Source organism: Typopeltis vanoorti, chromosome 5 (assembly GCF_054136105.1).
Source record: "Typopeltis vanoorti isolate ZY-2024b chromosome 5, IOZ_Tvanoo_1.0, whole genome shotgun sequence".
Classification (NCBI taxonomy): Eukaryota; Metazoa; Arthropoda; class Arachnida; order Uropygi; family Thelyphonidae; genus Typopeltis; species Typopeltis vanoorti.
In genome coordinates this window covers 164,040,960-164,062,517 of record NC_143553.1, presented here as the reverse complement: position 1 = coordinate 164,062,517, position 21,558 = coordinate 164,040,960, and the positions used below count along the sequence as shown (strand labels likewise).

The following is a 21,558-nucleotide window of genomic DNA, read 5'->3' as shown; positions in this document are numbered from 1 at the left end:
TTTATGCCATGGATGTTTGTAAAGTGGATGTAAAAATGTTTTTGAGATTCTGGTATGTTTGGAATATTATTATTGAGAGAGAGAGAGAGACCACATACTACCTGCACCACCTGTCATACTTGTTCTTGAATTCATCCACAATACTTTCACACACAACATCCAATGGCAATCCATTTCAATCACACACCACTCTATGAGAGAAAAAGCATTCATTCTCAACTTCAAAGGATGCCCTCACATTCTTTTCCCACTCTCCATAAAATGAAAATTTCCATCTACTGAAATCCTCTGACTGTTTCAGAAGTTTGTAAGTCTCAGTCATATCAGTTCTCTTTCTCCTGTTTGCTACTGTCTGCAGTCTATAAATTCTCAATCTGTCTTCATATTCAATATTCCCCAATCCTGATATCATTTTTAATACTGTCTTTTGCACTTTCTCCCCTGTATCAGAATCGCCATGGAAACCAGGAGACCAGCATGCAATCTGCATGCAATAATACAAGTGAGGTCTTATCAAGGCCTTGTAAAGAGGCAAAAAGACTTTCTTATTGTTGAATGTCAAGATCCAAGACCCCTAGCCTGACCAGTTTCTATTAGCATAATCCTACCAATATAATATGACATTTGATATCTAATCGCACCGAAGTGCATGACTTTGTATTTACTAATATTGAACTAACAGTCATTTTCACATGCCCACAACTCCAGCATATTGAAATCAGATATGGAGAATGTGATGGCCAATTAATTTTAGATGTTTCTGAAATTATTGCAGATAATTACAAAATTGCATTTCTTCATTGTTGTGAACTCAACAACAAACAGAACTCTCCCTCAACAAAAATTAGGTATTTTTTTTGAGGGTGTTGGAACAAGCTTGCTTATAGTCTATAGGAAAGAAATCCACTTGCCACAGGCGAGTTATCTGAGATAAGTGGCAAGTGAATTTTCCACCTTTTTTTCTAAATGCATATTATTTTCTTCACATTATTTACACTTTGGGGGTTCTTTTTAAAATGTCTTCTCATTCACTGTCAAGTTTGATCCCAGGCATTTGGTAAAGAGTTGGAAAATCAACTTCTGCATCCAAAATCCTTAATTCGGATACTACCATGTTCCCTTTAAAAAATATATATATATATATATATATCACAAAAACACTTGCCATTTTAATTGCAGGTTTTCTCTCTAAGTCATAACATATTCAAATCATCTTCACTTTCTTCTATCCTTTTATTTCTTTTAAGGTTAAGAACTTTATTTTTCTTTCTAACATGAAAGACTACAAAAAAAAAGCAAACAGTTATTATTAAAGACAACCTTCTGTATCTTCTTCTCTCGACAGTTGTTCTGTTGTTATTGTCTTTAAATAATTTATAACTTTAAATGTTTTCTTTCTCTGTGAAAGACTTCATAAATATCTGCTCCAAAGAGAAAGATCCCTTTCTCTCACACCAGTATTATTGTGTACTTTTCACTCCACTATCCATCACACTTTCGGTTTTTGTTTCAGTCAGGAAGAATTACGTGTTACAGTTATTGCAGCACTTTACTTGAAAATATTAAATATTGCACACTTGAAGTGTACAAGAAAACAAGTAAGTTTTTATATTTAGAATACATTTAAATTAAATTATAGTTATCATTTCCAATAAATCAATTTTATAATCAAATCAGCATTAATTTAGTTCAATATTAACCTTACAAGTGTATACCGTAAGCATAACATATGTAATAGACAATATTATTTTTAAAAAAAATTGTATTTTTCTCACAGTGTAATGTTTTTAACAACATAAACCAGTAATTATACACAATTTATACATCTTCAACACCTCTATCCCTTAAGTAGTTGCGCAATTGTAATACATATTGCCCTTATTTTCATAGCTCTGAATTAGCTTACTGTAATTAAATTAATGATATTGCCTTAAAATGCAATTAACTTGCAAATACAAGTTAAAGACCAGATTATGTGACTGAGTGCATCATGAAAAGTGGGTGACTTGGATGAGTAAAATTTTTTTGTGACTAGTATTTCTGCATCCCTGCCTACAAGCAAGCTCATTTCATTACCCTCGACAAAATTTAGGGATAATGAAAACCTTGAAAAATAAAACTTTAAACATAGTAAAAATTCATGAAATCAGACGATTTCATGAATTTTTAGAATGAAATGTGAAAGAATGAAAGAATTAAATTTCCTATTTAATCAGTTCTAAATGGCTACTCAAAAAAGGTACTAAAGAAACTTTTATTTTCTGATGAACCATCCTGTGATAAACCAGAAATTAACTGCAAAGGCACAATATCCATATCATATATTGGCAATGTATCAAGGAAAATAGCCTAAATAAGAAAGGCTGTAAACATCAGAACAGACTTCAAACCGTCAACACCTTACGAAGCTTTCCGCAAAGACAAAGTTCCATTTTATAAACATCCAGATGCATACAAGATTCTGTTTTGCTGTGGAAAGACGTACTTAGGTAAAACTAGAAGTTTTGAAAATCACAACGAAGAACCTATAGGCAATGTTGAAAACAAAAGAGAAGAAAAAAGTGGATTCGTAGCTCACGTGCTCAGAGAACATCACAGTAAATTGGCAAGCATCCTTCATGCCCTACTGAGAAGAAAATTACTTCAGCAAATTGTTTGAGTTGCCCTTCACTCAAAAGGTAAATAGAAACCAAGGAATGATCCTTCATGACATTTCGAAGTTATTAATTAACATGCCGTCCTATTCCAGCAATCACAATACAGAGTTTACACGACAGTGTAGAGACTACATATAGCAAGCCTAATGATACTCATGATTAAACTACCATTTCAGTCTTTTCAATTTATAGATATTAGCAGATTTATTTATTTATTTTTTATTTTTTGTTGGTTTTTTACTTACGTTAGGCAGCCTCCTGAAAATGCTGTTATCCATATAGACAGTGAAACATATTGACGAAATACATCTAGCATAAATAAAAAACGTGTATGAGTTAAAACTACCTGGTTATTCTTTGCTTATGTGAATTTGTGGGTTAGTAATTGAAGTTTATTAGTTCAGATCCTATGTAAAATGCATAGTAGGCATTTGGCAGAACCAAGCTCTATCAGAGGACATAATATTTTTTGTGTGAAATAGTTTTCAGCAGTGGATTTGTGTAACTTTAAGAAAGAATTAGTTATTACTGCTGGAGGATAGATTAATTAATGTTTGTATAATGGCTAATTTATCATTGTTAGCTGTGTGGGTTTTGTTCTTTGTTTATATATAAATATTTGTTAAAAAATAATAAAAGGATGTGAAAGAATGAAAGACAAGTAAAAAATAAATTTATGTTATGAATGAATATACACAAACTAATGTATATGTGGGTAGTGAATTGTATGGTACTCATATTTAGCTACATTAGTTTCTTTTAGTATTGAGTTAATCAGTCTCAGACTAGTTGTGGAGGATGATTCCCCTCTGGGAATCATCCTCCACAGTTTTCTCATTAAAAATTTAAAACATGCATTGAACATTTTGTAGTAGTTATACATACATCCAAATACTGTGTTAATATAAATTTGGGTATTTTGTGAAGCCATCTCACTAGCTTAGATGAACTCAAGTTTCCTAATGAAAGATTAATTATAATATTAAAAAACTTTACGAAAGAACCTCTGTAGTTTGTTTGGTATCAATGATGCCCTTTGGATAAAAAGACCTGGTTTCAAATATCAACTAGGATGTGAATAACTTTGTCAGAGCATTTTAGCTGAAGGTGAGTTAGTCAATCTCATAAGGAGATGACAGGTTTTTCATCTCACAAAATAGGCAAACCAGCCAGAAGAACACATAATTTACAGGCATGCAGATAATGTAGATATAATTGATTGCCCTGTCATAAGCAATATCAGATTTCAAAGAAGCCAAGTTGCTTGACAATGACAGGCCATTGAGCCTAACATGAAAGATGGAAGATGGGATGGGAAAACTTTATGGATGAACTATAAAATGTGGTACAGGTGCATTTTTATTTGAATGCCTTAGACAGTCAGCTGATTGTTACACATTCTTACCTTTTTCAAAATAGTTTTTTAGTTTTTGACAGTGGAATGAGTTATTTGTTCAGAAATATTCTGTAGACTACAAATGTTGTCAAACATTTTCAGCATTGGAAAGGAAAGATCTGTAATTAATTCATACTTTTGCTTGTTTAGATCAAGTGCTAAGAAGTGGTCTTAATTACCTTCACTTGGCAGTAATGTGTGGTCATGCTTCATCAGTAAGAGCTTTTGTGGTGAATGGTGCTAATGTAAAATCTACAGATGCAAATGGTTGGTCTGCTCTACATTTTGCAGCAGCAGCTACACAGCCATCAGTTGGTAAGTAGGAGTATATACACAGGTGTGTGCATGTATAAAAATATATGTATTCCTGAGCTTCTACTTGATTGTAATGGTATATTTTAAAGAATAAATATTTAATGACTTAAACTGAGATAAAATATGAAGTTATAATGAAAATGATACAACTAGTTTCAGCCTTTTACAGCCATCTTCAGATATCCACTAAAGGTATTTACAAGTTGTGGTGTGATTGTAATATTCCTAATTTTGGACAGACTAACAAATCTGCTGAACTTTGTATAGAGGAGCATAAGAGAGACATCTCCTATAAAAGATCACATGCATCTGCATGATGATCTACAGAGTCGCACAGTTTGCTGGGATAAATCCGAAAACATTTTTCGCTGCAGTGATGAGTTTGAAAGGAAAATCGTGGAGTTCAGGGAAATCCTCCTTAATCCTGAACATTTGAACAACAATTTGAGTTACAACATCCCTGATAGCCATGCTACAGTTGTTCAATACTGGTGTTCATGAGAACTTGCAAGCTCGCATGCAACAAACAATAGCGCGTTAGATAGAACAACTTGAAAAATACAATGTTTTTGTGTCAATTATGTATTGCATTTTTTTTCCTGTAATTCTCAGTTTTTTGTAACTTCAGTTTTTATTTCTGTGTTCTACCTTTAGTGGATACCTGAAGAAGGCTGTAAAAGGCTGAAACTAGTTGTATCATTTTCATTAAAACTTCATATTTTATCTCGGTTTAAGTCATTAAATATTTATTCTTTAAAATATGTATATATATGAATTTTGATATAACTTTAAAAAAAAAAACAAAGTTGTGCTAGCTAAAAATTGCTAGTGACATTTAACCAACAACATTCACTTTGGTTACTAAACATGTCAACCAATTCCTTCATTCTTTTTTTCTTTCTTCTTATCCACTTTCCCACACTTTATCACCTAGTTACTATCAGCTTTTCATCCTTTTGTGTGGGGTTGAAATTAAAAATAACTTGTATTATCTTGGATATGGGTAACATGAAAAAAACTGAAGCATATGCTTAGTTTTGTATTTTACATCCAAAAATGTTTTTTTTTTTGTTACTTGAACTGAGAGGAGACCTCCACATAGCCTTTAAAGGAATGCGAAGAACCGACCAGGGTTTCTGACCTAATGTCCAATCCTCACCACATTGTATTCTTATTGGCTTAAACCAAACAAAATGATGGTACAACATGACGAAATTTCATGCTGGCTGGGGGGCACCTGTTAAACAAGGTCCCTGTTGTTTTCCCAGGGAACCAGGGCGAACAGTGAAAAGTCAGCTACTGGAAAAAAATCTGAAAGCACACCCCAACTCAACATCACCAGAGTTAAAGATCGGTCCTATCAACATAGGAAGCCTGAATGGCAAAGAAATGGAGCTAGCTGAGGAATTAGATAAGTACCAGATCGATATAACAGGGGTGACTGAAACAAAAAAGACAAAAACTGGTGAGATCTTTCTGAGCAATAAATACAAAATGTTACATTCAGGCAATAACAATCAAAGAAAAGAAGTTGTAGCCATAGTATTCAACAGAAAATATGAGGCTAATCTCCTTGAATGGCAGGCAGTCTCAAGTAGAGTGATGTGGGCAAATATCAGAATGGAGAATTGGACAGTGAGACTTATTTGTCTATGGTCCCACACAAGGTTCTACCAAGAATTTTTTGATGCTTTAGAAAAAGCAACTGACACAACGAAAAAGGAAAAGTTGGTCCTTGTTTGGGATCTAAATAGCATACTAGGAAATGATTGTCAAACATACAAAAATATTTCGGAAAATTTGGAGAAAAGAGCAAAGCTAATAATAATGGCAAATACCTGTTGGATTTCTGCTCAGGATGGACTGGTTATTACTAACACCATGTTCCAACATAAAAATGTGCACAAATTCACATGGAGAGAAGACGCAAGGAATAAGAAAAGTCTCATTGACTATGTTATTGTTGATAGTGATGTTTTCTCCCTGGTGCAGGACACCAGAGTGTACAGAGGATTTGAAATTGGAAGCGATCACTATTTAATTTTGAGCAGGATAAAATTAAATTTCATATTGAAAAGAATAACAAGTAAGAAAGTTTTAAAGCGAACAAAAATGGACTGCTCTCAGATGTGAACTGTAGTCTAAAATACATAAAGATTATTGAAGAAAAAATGAAAGAGTTTGAGAACAGGAACCAAACCTTGAAGAAAACATTGATTGATTCAGCCAGAGAGGCATGTGGTGAGGATGTCTGCAGGGATAGAAAAATCAGAACTCCATGGTGGATGCAGGAAGTTAAAGAGGCAGTGAAGGAAAAGAAGAAAGCATATCAAAAGTTCCTGGCAAATAAGTTAGCTTGTGCTCTTAGAGAGTACAGAGACAAATATAAAAAAGCTAAACAGTGTGTAAAACTAGCTAAACAAAAGTCATGGGAGGACTTTGGCAAGAACATAGAAAATAAATATCAAGAAGGTGGTAAGATATTCTGGAAGTTGTTGAAGAAGCTTAGAAATGGAGGAAAGAGTGCTGTAAAAGCAGTTAGAGATGATAAAGGTGACATGAAAACTGGAGAAAAAGATATCCTTGAAATATGGAGTAATTACTTCGAAAATTGCTAAATGAAACAAGCAGTGATAGCACAGTGGTAAAAAAACACTGACCAGGCATACAGTCAGGAATACATTTCCCTACTTGAAGTAGAAAAAGCCATCAAAGGCTTGAAATGTGGAAAGGCAGCAGCAGTAGATGATATTCGACCAGAAATGCTGAAGTATGGTGGTATAAAAGTCTTGCAGCGGCTGCACTGCATAGTTCAGAAAGCCTGGACAGAGGGACGAATTCCAGATGATTGTAGTTGAGCTCTAATAGTACCCATATAAAAATGGAAATAAAACTGAATCTGAGAATTACAGAGGTATTTCCCTACTGAGCGTTCCTGACAAGATCTATGCAAGTATTCTTGAGAAACGGTTGAGAAGAATTGTGGAAGAAAAGCTTGGTGAAGAACGAGCAGGATTCGGGCCAAATAGAGGCTGTCAGGATCAGATCTTCACTTTACGACAATTAGTTGAGAAAGCATGGGAATATACCAAAGATCTGTATTTAAGATCTAAGATCTGTATTTAAGATTTAAGAGAAGCTATTCAATACACTACAATTATATGGTGTCAATGGGCATTATATCAATAAGTCAATTGAATAAATTTATATGGAATAAGAGAGAAATTAGTCTGAACACTAAATTAGTTTTATACAAGACAGTGTTCAAACCAGTTTTAACTTATGGATCTGAGAACTGGGTCAGAAGTAAAAGACTAGAGACCGCAGATATGAGAGTCCCGAGAAAGATTAGAGGCGTAAACGTATGGCATCAATGGCAATATCATATTAAAAACGAGGATATTAGGAAAGAACTTTACATTGTCGGCATCCAGGAATGTGTTAGCAAAACTAATCTCAGGTGGTATGGTCACTTAAACAGAATGGACGAGGAAAGATTAGCAAAACAAGTGTTCTCTGCCAGGTTGGCAGGAAAACAACCCAGAGGACGACCAAGATGTAGGTGGATTGATACGGTACAAAGTGCCTTAGACGATAGAAATATAAGATCTGATAATGTTGGAGTCTTGACAAGTAACAGACTGATTTGGAGGAAAATTGTAGATAGGAAGTTAGTAATGATGTAAATTTTTCATGTACTACTATCATGTACACCCCTTGAGGGTACAAGTCAGGAATTTGATGATGATGACAAGTACCAACTTTTCCTTTTTCTTTGTGTCAGTTGCTTTTTCTAAAGCATCAAAAAATTCTTCCACTTCTACCTTGGTAGAATCTTCTGTGGGACGATAGGCACAAATAAGTCTCATTGTCCAATTCTCCATTCTGATATTTGCCTACATCACTCTACTTGAGATTGCCTGCCATTCAAGAAGATTAACCCCATATTTTCTGTTGAATACTATGGCTACTCCTTTTTTTCCTTGATTATTATTGTCTGAATGTAACATTTTGTATTTATTGCTCAGAAAGATCTCACCAGTTTTTGTCTTTTTTGTTTCCATCACCCCTGTTATATCGATCTGGTACTTATCTAATTCCTCAGCTAGCTCCATTTCTTTGCCATTCAGGCTTTCTATGTTGATAGTACTGATCTTTAACTATGGTGATGTTGAGTTGGGGTGTTCTTTCATATTTGTTCCAGTAGCTGACTTTTCGTTGTTCTCCCTGGTTCCCTGGTGAAAACAATGGGGGACTTCCCCCATTGTTTTCACCAGGGAGCCAGCATGAAATTTTGTCATGTTGTACCATCATTTTGTATATTGGTTTAAGCCAATAAGAATACAATTTTGTTGGCTAAATTCACAATTACCAGCCCATCCTCATTCATTCAGTATCCTGGTAGAAAACCAACAGGGTGCACTACGAGAAGGTGAGGATTGGACATTAGGTCAGAAGCCCTTGTCGGTTCCCAGCATTCCTTTAAAGGCTATGTGGAGGTCTCCTCTCAGTTATACAGCTTTGACCCTTAAGCACCCCGTAGCTGTGAGACTGACTCGTGTAATCGTTTGCTCATGTATTTCAGTTGATCATTTGCTAAACATGGGTCGACTGAGTGACATATCGGAAGTTAAGAAGTTTCGTATGTTGTCTCTCCACAAACCACACCAAACTCAACAGTTTATAGCTAAGGAGCCGAAACGTTCTCAAACAAGCATGAGTATTGAGACGGTATTCTAATAACTGGAGTTTTCAAACTAATTTCTGCAATAGTGGTCGAAAGGTAATAACTTCATCAAGATATGAGAGGAGATTGAAGAATATCATGAAGCAAACCCACTTCCAAAGTGTAAGGTATTTTCACAGTAGATGGGAAGAACTAGGTGTGAATGTGTCTAAATCTACGACATTGAGACGACTTTACAACTTACGATTAAAATCACTTGTGTCTAAGACGAAGGTGCTTATGACTTCCAAGCAAAAGGCTGCTAGAGTGCGATGGTGTAAACAAAGACTTGTTTGGTCAAGAGGACTGGAAAAAGGTAATTTTTAGTGATGAAAGTATGTTTTGTGTGTCTCACGACCATCAAGGGATATGTGTTTGGCGTCTTAAGCAAGAAGCATTTGATAAAGAATGCATGAAACATTTGGTAAAATTTGCAACTTCTGTCATGGTATGGACTTATGACCTCAGACAGTCCAGGTAGGCTGTGTAATGTGTACGAAAGAGCCAATTCCAAAGTGTACCAAGAAATGCTTGAGCACTTTATGTTACTGGCATTAGAAGATTTATGTGATGGTGATTTCCTTTTTCAGACAAGATTCAACTTGTCACACTTCCAAGACCACTACTAGATGGCTCAAAGAAAGGCAAATCAATGTAATTCCTTGGCCACCAAACTTAACAGATTTAAACCCCATTGAGAATTTGTGGGGAATTATGAAGAAAATGGCTTCCAGGAGTAGCCTGCATACAATATGGGCATGTTTTGATAAAAAAATAAAATAATAATAATAAATAAATAAATAAAAAGACTGTGAACCACTAGTAAATAATATGCCCAACCATTTATGAATGGTCATAAAAGCTAAGGGGGGGATTCCACAAAGTACTAATTATATTTTCCTTTGTGTAATTTTTGTGCATTTTTTTTGCATTATTCTAATATTTTGAACCATGTTAAAAATTATTCAAATTTTGTTAATATTTTCAAATAAAGTTTTCTTATAATTTATATTACATTTTTATGTGTTTACATGGTTATATAATCTACAAAGTACGTAGATTTAGATGATACTAATTCATTATTTGGTAATAAATATTTTCTATACAATAAAGTAGAATTGCAAATCATTCAACACATTTTCTTTGATTATTCTAATTTTTTGATTTGGCAGTGTATAAATTATCCATCTTAAAACCTTGATTGAAAATCTAACTTTAAATAATACAAATATATTGGTAAGCTTTGATATCACCTCACTGTTTACCAATATTCCCTTAAAACAGGATCTTAAAAACATTTTACCTTCTGATATCTTGCATCTCTTTTCATTTGCCATTAATTTGGGTTATTTTTTGTGGAAGAACAAAATTTACAAACAAGTAATCGTTTGTAAATTTTTTTACATGGAAAATTTTGAAAAACGACCACAGACCAAGCCCCTATCAAACCTAACTTGCCAAGATATGTTGATGATGTGTTCTCTATTTTGACCTCATGGCCCAGACACATTAGACTCCTTCCTCAGTCATCTCAATAGTCTACATCCAAGAATTCAATTTATGATGGAAAAAGAAAAGAACAATAGTTTATCCTTCCTTAGACACCTTAGTTACATGCCTTCACTGTGTATAGAAAACCCTCTCACACAGGCAGATACATTTGCAAACTTTTCCACCCACCTGTCTCAACAATATGACATTATTAAAACTCTAACCAATAGCGCCTGTAATCTTTGTTCTGGTGGAACCTTTCTTTCAACTGAACTCGACCATATTCACAATTACAGAATTAAAAAAATCAGTTCCTCCTCATTCCTTGGCCATCACTTCAGAAGGATTTCAGAAATACATCCCCTACATTCATGGCATGAAAAAATCAGAAAAAATAGCCAGGTCTTTAAAAAAAAAGTACCTCTATACATCTTTTAAGCTCCACCAGAAATTTGCTACCCTTATCTATTGTACCAGAGATCAGCTCCCTCCTCTCTCTCAGTGCCTGGAGTATATAAAGTATCCTGTTACTACAAGTTGGCTTACTTCGGACAGACAGGTAGATCAGTGGCCATCCATTTAGAACAGGGGTCGGCAACCTTTTCAGACTTGCGGGCCACATTCAACTTTTATTTTTATTAATCGAGCCGCAAGTGTTTAATTAAGAGAAAATAGTGAGTGAAAAAAACTTATGTTATCAATTATATCAATCTTAAAAAATGCAGAAATATTTAAACTAAGAGATATGAAACTCAATGAAAAATTATCATGTAAAAACAAAGTAATATAGTTTATGTATCATAATATGTGTGTGTCTCCCTGCTTAATGTGACTTTTGTGATTTTCTCTTAGCCAAATTATCTATATCCACTTTATAACCTGAGGTGCAAATTCGAATCGAAGCATGCAAATGTTCATTAGTCAGTCGAGAAGAAAATTTATTTTTTCTAAAACTCATGGCAGAAAATGCTTGTTCACAAATGTACGTGCTTCCAAATGAGACTATCATCTTCTTTGCAACAAAAATGCATTCTTTAACATTTCATTGTGTTGTAATTCCAAAACTTCCTTCTATAGTTGGTTTGGTACATCATCAATTTCGACATTAAAAGGATTAAAAATAATCGCATTTCAATGCTATTTTTATGAAAATCCACAAATCTTGTTGAAAATTCCATTTGTAAATCTGCAGTAATACCAACAAAAGTTTCCTTTTGTGTTTGCCATTCAAATGCAGATTTGCAACATATATAATGATGTAGATTTTCTTCCATCATAGCTGGCCTGGTTGGCCGAGTGGATAACGTATCCGCTCTCCAGCCAAAAGACTGCGGGTTCGAATCCTGCTGTGGACATGGATGTTTGTGATTGTCTGTAGAAATACCAGTGGTGGTTGGCGGTAAATGCCATTGGTGTAGTTGTGGTCAGTTGGTGATTGAATGGTGGAGACGGAGCTGTAGAGCAGGTGCCCTCCCTCAATGAGTCCTTGGACTCTCTGGAGGTGTCAAATAATAATAATATGTTTCTTCAACAGACATAATTTGCCTTCAAAAGCTTTTATGTCAGAAAACAGTTCTGCTAGTAATTTACCTTGGCCCTTCAGGTTCAAATTAAGTTCATTAAGATGCGTTGTAATATCTACCATAAATGCAAGAGACATAATCTTTTTTTTTTATCCGATAATTGTGGGACAGCATTTTCGTGTTCCGTCAAGAAAATATCTATTTCTTCACGTAAATTAAAAAATCTTATTAGCACAGCACCTCTACTTAACCATCTAACAGCTGAGTAATAGATAATGCCCTTATACTCAGATTCTATTTCTATCAAGAATTCTTGAAATTGGCAGTGTTTCAGACTGTTGCGTTGAATGTAATTTACGGTTGATATCACAATGTGATATCAACTGTAAATGTGGATGTAGAGCGTTGCCCTCTGTGCATCTGAAACTTGGACATTGAAGAAAGAAGAAATTAAGATTTTGGAAAGCTTCGAGATGTGGATTTGGAGAAGGATGGAAAAAATCAAATGGACAGATAAAATAACTAACGAAGAGGTCTTAAAAAGAGTAGAAGAAGAAAGAAGTCTGTTAAGGAGGATAAAAAGAATCAAGGGAAACTGGATCGGACATATTCTGAGAGGGAATGGAATCATCAGAGATGCCATCAAAGGAAAAATAGATGGAAAAAGACCCAGAGGAAGAGTAAGGAAAACAGTGCTAGATGTCATGCTCAATGGAGACATGTACACAACCTTGAAAGAGAAGGCTCAGAACAGAAGAGAGTGGAAGGAAAGTTTCTGCTACTAAAAGAGGAACCTGCTCAATCGCAGAATACTAATGAAGAAGAAATCACGATGCCCATAACATCTTTCATTTATGGTAAAATTTTGCAACAAAGTGCTTCCTGATGAATGATGCAATGGAACCCCATTGGATCATTCATCATTGGTTCACTTCCACCATCGGTTGTCACACTTAATTTTTTCCAGTCCAATTCTAAAGAATTAATAGTTTCTTTTACTTTTATGAACAAATCATTGCTGGTTGGTAGTACCTTTTAAGCTACACAAACTGGCCAATTCTTCATGAACATTAAAGTCACTATCGATGTCCCTAATAATTATCATTAACTGCACAATGTCTGTTATGTCAATACTCTCATCCATTGCCAGAGCATAACACTCGAATGATTTTGCATTTCTTCTACTCGCCTTGTACAAGTCCTGGCAGATAAACCAATATCTGCTATTTTCCTGCCAGCAGCTGAACATTAGAAATAGTAAGATTACATTAATTATTTTAGTTGCATGTTATGCAGAGGGCTTAGCCGAATGAAACTTATGAAACATATTTGTTTTGTAACTGTTTCGATTATGAGTAAGTCATGGGAAAGGGAAAACTGCAACTTGAAGTACTGCAGATAATGCTATAAATTCTTGTGTAAAGATTTATTTTTCTATAAAGCACACCAGTATAAATGCAAAAACTTAGCATTCATTTAGTGAAGTGATTATCGTTTCTAATTGGGACTATGAATGAGCAATAGACAAAGATTAATTAAAAAAAAAAAAAAACTTTAAAACCTGGACTACTTTTCAATTCTTCAAGAATAGAAAATGCTCTGTCAGTTAAGCATAATTAGGAAAAAAAAATTAATAAACAGCATTGATTTTCACATTGCTTTTACCAATCAGATAATACCAAATTTATGTACAGTACATGGGAAATGAGGTAGTGACATGTTGCTTATGGTAAGTGAAGGGCTGTGCCCTCTCAGGGTAAAGAATTTGGAAGGAAATGAGCACCGATGGTTGTTTAGAGAGAGTATACATGAAGTGGAGGTGGGAAGGACATAATGTTAGTGGAATATTGCTATAGGCCTTTAAACACAAAGGACAATGAGAAAGAAATGTTTAGACAGATTTCTTTGGCAAATGCAAACGGAGCAATTGATGGGAGATTTTAACTATAGCAATATAAATTGAGCAGAGCAAAATAGCATACTCAGTAGTGAAGGAACTGAATTTCTGTCCAATTTCTCTTAACTAATGATGATCATTTTTTACCTATGATATTGGAAGTTTTTTTCCCCACTTGGTTAGACTATAATAAATTTACTTTAATCCTTTATCCAAGTATAAGCAAACAAAGTTTGTGCCTGAAGTATCTTCAGGACTGAGGCAACTCGTGGTAAAAGTGGACCAAGCTCTCATTACCCCTTGTCTTAGTAGCTCCCATAATGCAAAACACATCTCATTGCATACATGTATAATGCTATGCATTAATGAAAGGGCCACTACCCAGACCAGTTTCGACCTTTATTGAGGTCTCGTCAGTGGGAGCCAGACCCAGAAGTGGTGATACTAAGGCAGAAGCAATGGAGAAGTCATATTTACCTATACGAGTTGCCAAAAAGTGTACCACCTTATTATTAAATTACTCTGGATTTGGAGAAAGATGTTGGAAGTTTTTTCCACTTGGTTAGACTATAATAAATTTAGTTTAATCCTTTATCCAAGTGTAAGCAAACAAAGTTTGCACCTGAAGTATCTTCAGGACTGAGGCAACTCGTGGTAAAAGTGGGCCAAGACCAAGCATAGCATTATACATATCTGCAAGGGGATGTGTTTTGCATTATGGGAGATACTAAGACAAGGAGTGATGAGAGCTTGGTCCACTTTTACCAGAAGTTGCTTCAGTCCTGAAAATACTTCAGGTGCAGACTTTGTTTGCTTACACTTGGATTAAATTAAATTTATTATTTTCCCTATGATGAGAAAATCATCGAAAGTTTTTTTTTTTCCTGCCATTAACAGATCATAATTGTATGATAAAAGGACTAGAAATATAAAAAAAATATAATGTTAAGCAACTATGTGTTTTTTCCTTACTTTTAGTAGTAATGACTCTGAAATGCAACTATGAACAAGAGTTAACCCAGTTAAGTAGTTTCCTGAGTGTGAAGGATTATCACACTTCATAGTGGAAATACTTGATGGCTTGCATTTCACATCCATGTTTTGGTAGACATGAAAACATGTTGTGACTGGTAGGAAGGTTAATTGATCCTCCTCTTTCACTGACTCATTTCATCTCCATCTTACAATGATCTTTACTATTTTCTTCTGCACATACTTCCACAGGTTTAGTTCCACTAAGGTTTAAAATCCTTTCTCAATTTTTATTGATAATTAATGTAGTTTGCTTGGTAAAATAAGAGACACAGAAGATAAGTTTTGATAATAAAAGGCTGGTTTATATTTATCTCCACTAGAAGTGTTTGAAGCAAATAATCAAACTGCCCCACTGACCTGTACAGCATAAGATAAAACTGCTTTTGTTAATACAGTATGAAATAAATCAAACATAAAAACAATAAATAATAGCAATACCCTATAGAAACATTTGAGAGAGCCAAACTGTGTGCAGGAAATATCTGATAGCCAATATTTCTTATTAAAAATCAAGATGGGATGACTACCCTGTGATGCTAGTTATCCAACGAGTGATTTGAGATATATTAGCAAGAATGGTATTTGCCAGTATTAATTTTGTTGATATTGACTATAAGATTTCTGACATCGTATTGTTCTTTTCACTTACAGATATTGTGGAGACTCTTATTGGAGCTGGTTGTGACGTTAATCTTCAAGATGTTTCTGGTCAAACACCCCTTATAATTGCATGTTTAACAGGACACCAATCAGTGGTTCAGCATGTCATTATGAGAGGAGCAGATGTAAATATTGCAGACAGACAATCTAATACTGCCCTTTGTTATGTATCTAGTGCACCATACCTTTCTTCTGCAATTGTGACTATTTTGTTATCTCATGGAGCACTGGTAAAGTATTCATTCAGATATCTTCCATTGAAGTCTTGGGTTAGTTTTAATGTAAAATTTTATGAATTAAAATATTAAAAACTTGCAAACAAATTATGCAAACAGATGTGAAAATTTGTCATCATCAAATTCCTGACATGTACTGTCAAAGGGTGTACAGGATGTGATAGTACTACATGAAAAATTAACATCATTACTAACTTCCTATCTATAATTTTCCTCCAAATCAATCTGTTACCTGTCAAGACTCCAACATTGTCAGATCTTATATTTCTATCTTTTAAAGCACTTCTTCACTATATCAATTCACTTATATCTTGGTCTCCCTCATTTCCTTTCGGGAAATGTCGGGACCGTAGTAGAAGAACTTCAGCAGGAGTAAATGAAAAGCAAAATGAAGCATCTAGAAGAGATGCTTCATTTTGCTTTTCTAGAAGAGGATATTAAACAGCTAAAGGAGAGATTGGCTGATGATAAGGAGAAGGAAGTTAATGTTATAAAGAAAGAATCAAAGGATAGTGTTATTTATAGTTGTATTGTTGTTTCTCTCACCAATAATTTCTTATTTTATATACTTCATTAACCTCTGTTATCTTTTCTTGTGTGTATTCTAACTAGATTACACCTAGGGATATTTCCTTTTCAGATACTGGCAAATTTATATTTATGCTGCGCTAGCCAGTATCCTATAACAGGAATTTTATTCAAGTTCAGAGAAATATTCCTAGATTCACTGGCATACACTCTAACACACACACTTAAATAGATATCAGTACTTTGCAGTCGTGACCAATGATCTATTACTTAAACCAGGGGTGGCCAACCTATGGCACATGCGCTAAAAGTGGCACATTGCATGATTAGAAGTGGCGCACTGAACCCCAGAGAAAAATTTTAAAAAATGTTGTATACGATATATATATATATATATATATATATATATAAACACACAATTAACCTACCACTGAATTCTAGAGTGCGCACTTATTATACTTGTTTGATCTTGAAGCAACAGGCACCGGCAAATGCTGACATGTGTCACCAGTTACTCAGTCAGTTTACAGCTGACTCTCGTCATAATGTTTGAACTTCTGATTCAATATGAGTGAACGTTTCTGTGTTTTCGAACTTATATATTTTTAATAACAGTTCTTTAAGTTTAAGATAAGATTTCTGTTTTCATGAAGGCTTAATATAGTTCTGTAAATTTAAAAATAATATTTTTCATTTTGAACGCGTATGTCAAGTTCTTGCCCGCTCCCTTAATTTGCTGATACAGAAACCTGCAATTATTCGGTGTATTTGTATGTGTGTGTTTTTGTTTTTTTTAATACAATATCTTTCCTTTTTATTTACGTATAGTAGATTTATTCATAAAATTTAACTGATCATCAGCAAAGCTTTCGTAATGAGGATGTTTGGGTTGTGTGTGTGTGTGATTGCCAGCTGATCGACTGTTTTATGGCAGGAAGCGATCTCATATTTCATTGGACACAATATATTACAAGAGAGAGACGAAAACACTCTATGAAAAAATATATATATAATATTTTTAAACTTGTAGAACTGTTTTTGAATGTTCATAATGTTTAAAACCATAAAATAATTTAAATAAATTATTTAATAATAAGCTTTACTTTTTGAAATAATTTTTTTTACAGTCAGTTACCCATTATATTTTGTCTCTTTTTTATTTCTTCCTTTTTCTTAATCACCTATTCTTTCCACAACTCAGACCCAGGAACTAACTTCAGTTTTTCTTCTAATTCAGCTTGACGTTTTCTATAGTGTCTGTTAAGATCGTGTCTTCTATTATCTGAGAGAGTGCTTAAATAAGAACTAATTTTCCCACAGTTCATTAAACTGGCGTTTGCTATCACCTTCTGCTTTTCTTCTGCTCATGCTATTGTTTTCTGAGAAGGCACAGAGTCAAGAAGTTAATGTAGCAAATGATCAGAGTCTACCTGTGGAACAGGATAGCACAAATCAATAGATTGTACAGCAGGAGGAAAATGGATATGAGGTTGAAGATGTGGCTGCAGCAACACAAGGTGAGGATGAGACAGGTGTGGAAATCAGGATCAGAGAAATGAGTGGTCAAACTGAAGAGATAGGTGTAGTATAGCAGCTAGAATAGAGAATGTTAGTGCTAGTAGGATGGCCTCAAACACACACGCATTATTTATGTTTATACACAAATGCAAGGAGTTTTCGAAACAAGAGAGCTGAGTTTGTGGCAGATGTGAAAAGAGGAGGGAGAGTGCTGTTAATGACTGCAGAGGAATTGTGTGCACAAAGTGTAGAAGTTGATGGTGCATGCACAGATTTTGAATCTTCGTGGTGCGAAGTTGAAATAAACAGGTTAGTATATCTGATAGGATGCTGTTATAGGCCAGGGGATGCAGAGAATACTGATTGTGAAATGTTTAGGCAAATTAGTTGGGCATGTTAAAAGAAGATGATCCTGATGGGAGACTTTAATTACAGGAATATAAACTGGAAGGAGGAGACAGTGTATGGGAACAGGGAGAGCAAGTTTGTGGAATTTCTGAGAGATAAGTATCTTAAGCAGCTTGTGATTGAAGCAAGTAGAGGCTTTAATGTTTTAGATTTGGTGATAACTTTACAAGATGTTGTTAAAGAGTTGTTGACACTGCTGCCAGTTGGTGAGAGTGATCATGAGGAAGTATAAAGCAGGTGATTATAGGAAGCTCTGTAGTCAGTTAGCATCAGTACATTGGGTAGATCATCTGAGCAGAAAAGACGTTGAAAATGCATGGAAACTCATAAGGCATATCTGACAAAAGCAATGTATGACTGCATACTGAGGGTTAAGCGAGTAAATAGAGTGAGAATGAAATGGATGAACAGCAAAATCAAGCAAGCTATGCTGGAAAAGAAAATGTTATGGAGGAGGTAGAAGACAGTTGGTGGTGATCAGATCCATGAAGAATATAAGGTACAGGCTAGAAAGGTGATGAGGTAAAGAAAGAAAAGGTGCACTATAAGAGGAGATTTGCTGGTCAGGCCAAAGTCAACTCGAGGGAATTTTTCCACTACATGGCAAGCAAGAGGAAGAATAATTATGGCAGACTAACATTGGTGAATAGCCATGGCAGCAGACTAACAGCTGCAAAGGATATAGTGGAATTATTGAATGAGCACTTTATCAGCGTGTATATCATACTGTTGGAAGTTTTTTCCACTTAGACTATAATAAATTTAGTTTAATCCTTTATACCAAGTGTAAGCAAACAAAGTTTGCACCTGAAGTATCTTCAGGACTAAGGCAACTCGTGGTAAAGGTGGACCAAGCTCTCATCACTCTTTGTCTTAGTATCTCCCATAATGCAAAGCACATCTTGCGGGCATATATGCTATGCATTAAGGGAAAGGCCACTACCCAAAACTGATGAGACCTTTATTGAGGTCTCATCAGTGGGAGCCAGACCCAGAGGTGGTGATACTAAGGTGGAAGTAATGGAGAAGTCATATTTACCTATTCGAGTTACCAAAAGGTGTCTCACCTTATTATTAAATTACTCTGGATTAGAGAAAGATGTTGAAAGTTTTTTTTCACTTGCTTAGACTATAAATTATATATTTAGTTTAATCCTTTAATAATAATAATTTAATAAGGTGTGACATCTTTTGACAACTCATATAGGTAAATATGACTTCTCCATTACTTCCACCTTAGTATCACCACTTCTGGGTCTGGCTCCCACTGAACAGACCTCAATAAAGGTCGAAACCAGTTGGAAGCTTGGTGATTAATGACAATGCTGTAGCCCATGAAGTTAACTGTGGCACGACTATTGCTGTTATGCCTCAGATGACATATGAGCAAATGAGCGGCTCTGTTCAGTGGTGGGGGTGAACCTGTTACTGAGGAGAACAATGCTGAGTTTTTGGAGTTTGCCTGTACTTGAACATTCAGTAAAGGTCTAAACCGGTCTGGGTAGTGGCCCTTCCCTTAATGCATAGCATTATACATGTCTGCAAGGAGATGTGCTTTGCATTATGGGAGATACTAAGACAAGTGATGAGACCTTAGTCCACCTTTACCACGAGTTGCCTCAGTCCTGAAGATACTTCAGGTGCAAACTTTGTTTGCTTACACTTGAATAAAGGATTAAACTAAATTTATTATTGTATATCATACTGGTATAAATTATCCAATATGATATATAGAAGAGAGGCAAGTATTAGGAGAATCGGAAGTGAAAGAAACAGAGGTGTATCAGATGTTGATTGGGTTAGATGTGAATGAAGCTGTGGGAATGGATGACATATCACCATGTATGCTCTAGGAATGTACACCACAGTTGGTTATGCCCTTCACCTGGTATTTGGTGAAAGTCTTGCAGTGGGTAGAGTTCCTAAGGAATGGAAAGAGGGCAAAATAGTACCACTCCACAAGCATGGTTCTAAGACAGAAGTCTCCAACTATAGGCTAGTCTGTATAACTGCAGTTGTGGTCAAGGTGTTGGAGAGATTGATAAGGAATAGAATACAGAATTGGATTGATGGACATGGCATCCTTTATGAAGGTCAGCATGGAATTGTAAAGGGTAAGTCCTGTTCCAGTAATTTACTTGCATTTTATGATAAGGTAACGAGTCTGTTAGATAAGGGAGAATCATATACAGTGATATTCTTAGACTTTGCAAAAGCATTTGATAGATTACCACATGATAAGTTGATGTACAAGCTGCAGAGGATGAGATTAGACAGTATATTGGTTTAGATCATAGGTTCACAAACTTTTTTCAGGCCACCGCCCACTTTGCAAGACATAAATTTTGTGACCCCCCAATTATATAAATTATATAAAATTGGGTTTATTTTTGTACAAATCAATTAGAAAAGTGGTTTTATATATTTTATATATATTTTGAAATGAAATATAATGAATATATTTGCTACTGTAAACATAACCTATTATACACACATATATACATGCTCTATTTTCTCATTGACATAGAAAATTGACATCTATTTCTATCTGACATGATAAATTTTCAAATGATTAAATAATTGAAATAGAAATTGATAAAAAAAAATTGATCATGTAAGACGGGCATAAGATGAATTAAAATGCAATATTTACATTTTAAATGATTATCTAATCGCAAAATCACAAAAATAATTAATTTTTAAATATATATTATTAATTTCTTCTATAAAGAGCCACCGACTCCTAGACTGCCTGAACGCCCTCAAATGCTTCTGATCCCACTATAGCCCCCCCTAGAAGGCTTCAGTGCCCACTGGGGGAAATACCACCCACTTTGGGAACCTATGGTTTAGATAGATCAGAGATTGGCTCTCTGAACAATACCAGCAGGTTGTGTATGATGGAGCAGTGTCTCAAAAAAGAGGGGTGACCAGTCGCGTCCCTCAGGGTTCTGTTCTTGGGCCCATCTCATCTCATCTTCCTTATACCCTCTTTTACCTTGTGGTGTTGAGGGTCCATTGATCATCGGACCTCACTCTGTTTACAAGATAAGGTGGTCAGTCTTATGCCCTGGTGTATCCTATGGCCTGTAGTGTTGAGTTCTCAAGGCCAGTTTGCCTGCTTTGCGGGATGAAAAACCCCAGAATAAACTGGGGAAAAAACCCTGC

General features: G+C 35.0%; 1 protein-coding gene across 1 annotated transcript in view; it reads left to right on the top strand.

The window, feature by feature from the left end:
- Positions 1–21,558, top strand: part of LOC150107021 (neurogenic locus notch homolog protein 1-like) — a 104,624-nt gene that overhangs the window by 68,935 nt on the left and 14,131 nt on the right. Inside the window, exons 3-4 of the mRNA XM_090392895.1 lie at positions 4,204–4,368; positions 15,692–15,930. Of these exons, the coding sequence (XP_090249021.1) occupies positions 4,204–4,368; positions 15,692–15,930 (404 nt within the window). The remainder of the gene's footprint in view (positions 1–4,203; positions 4,369–15,691; positions 15,931–21,558) is intronic.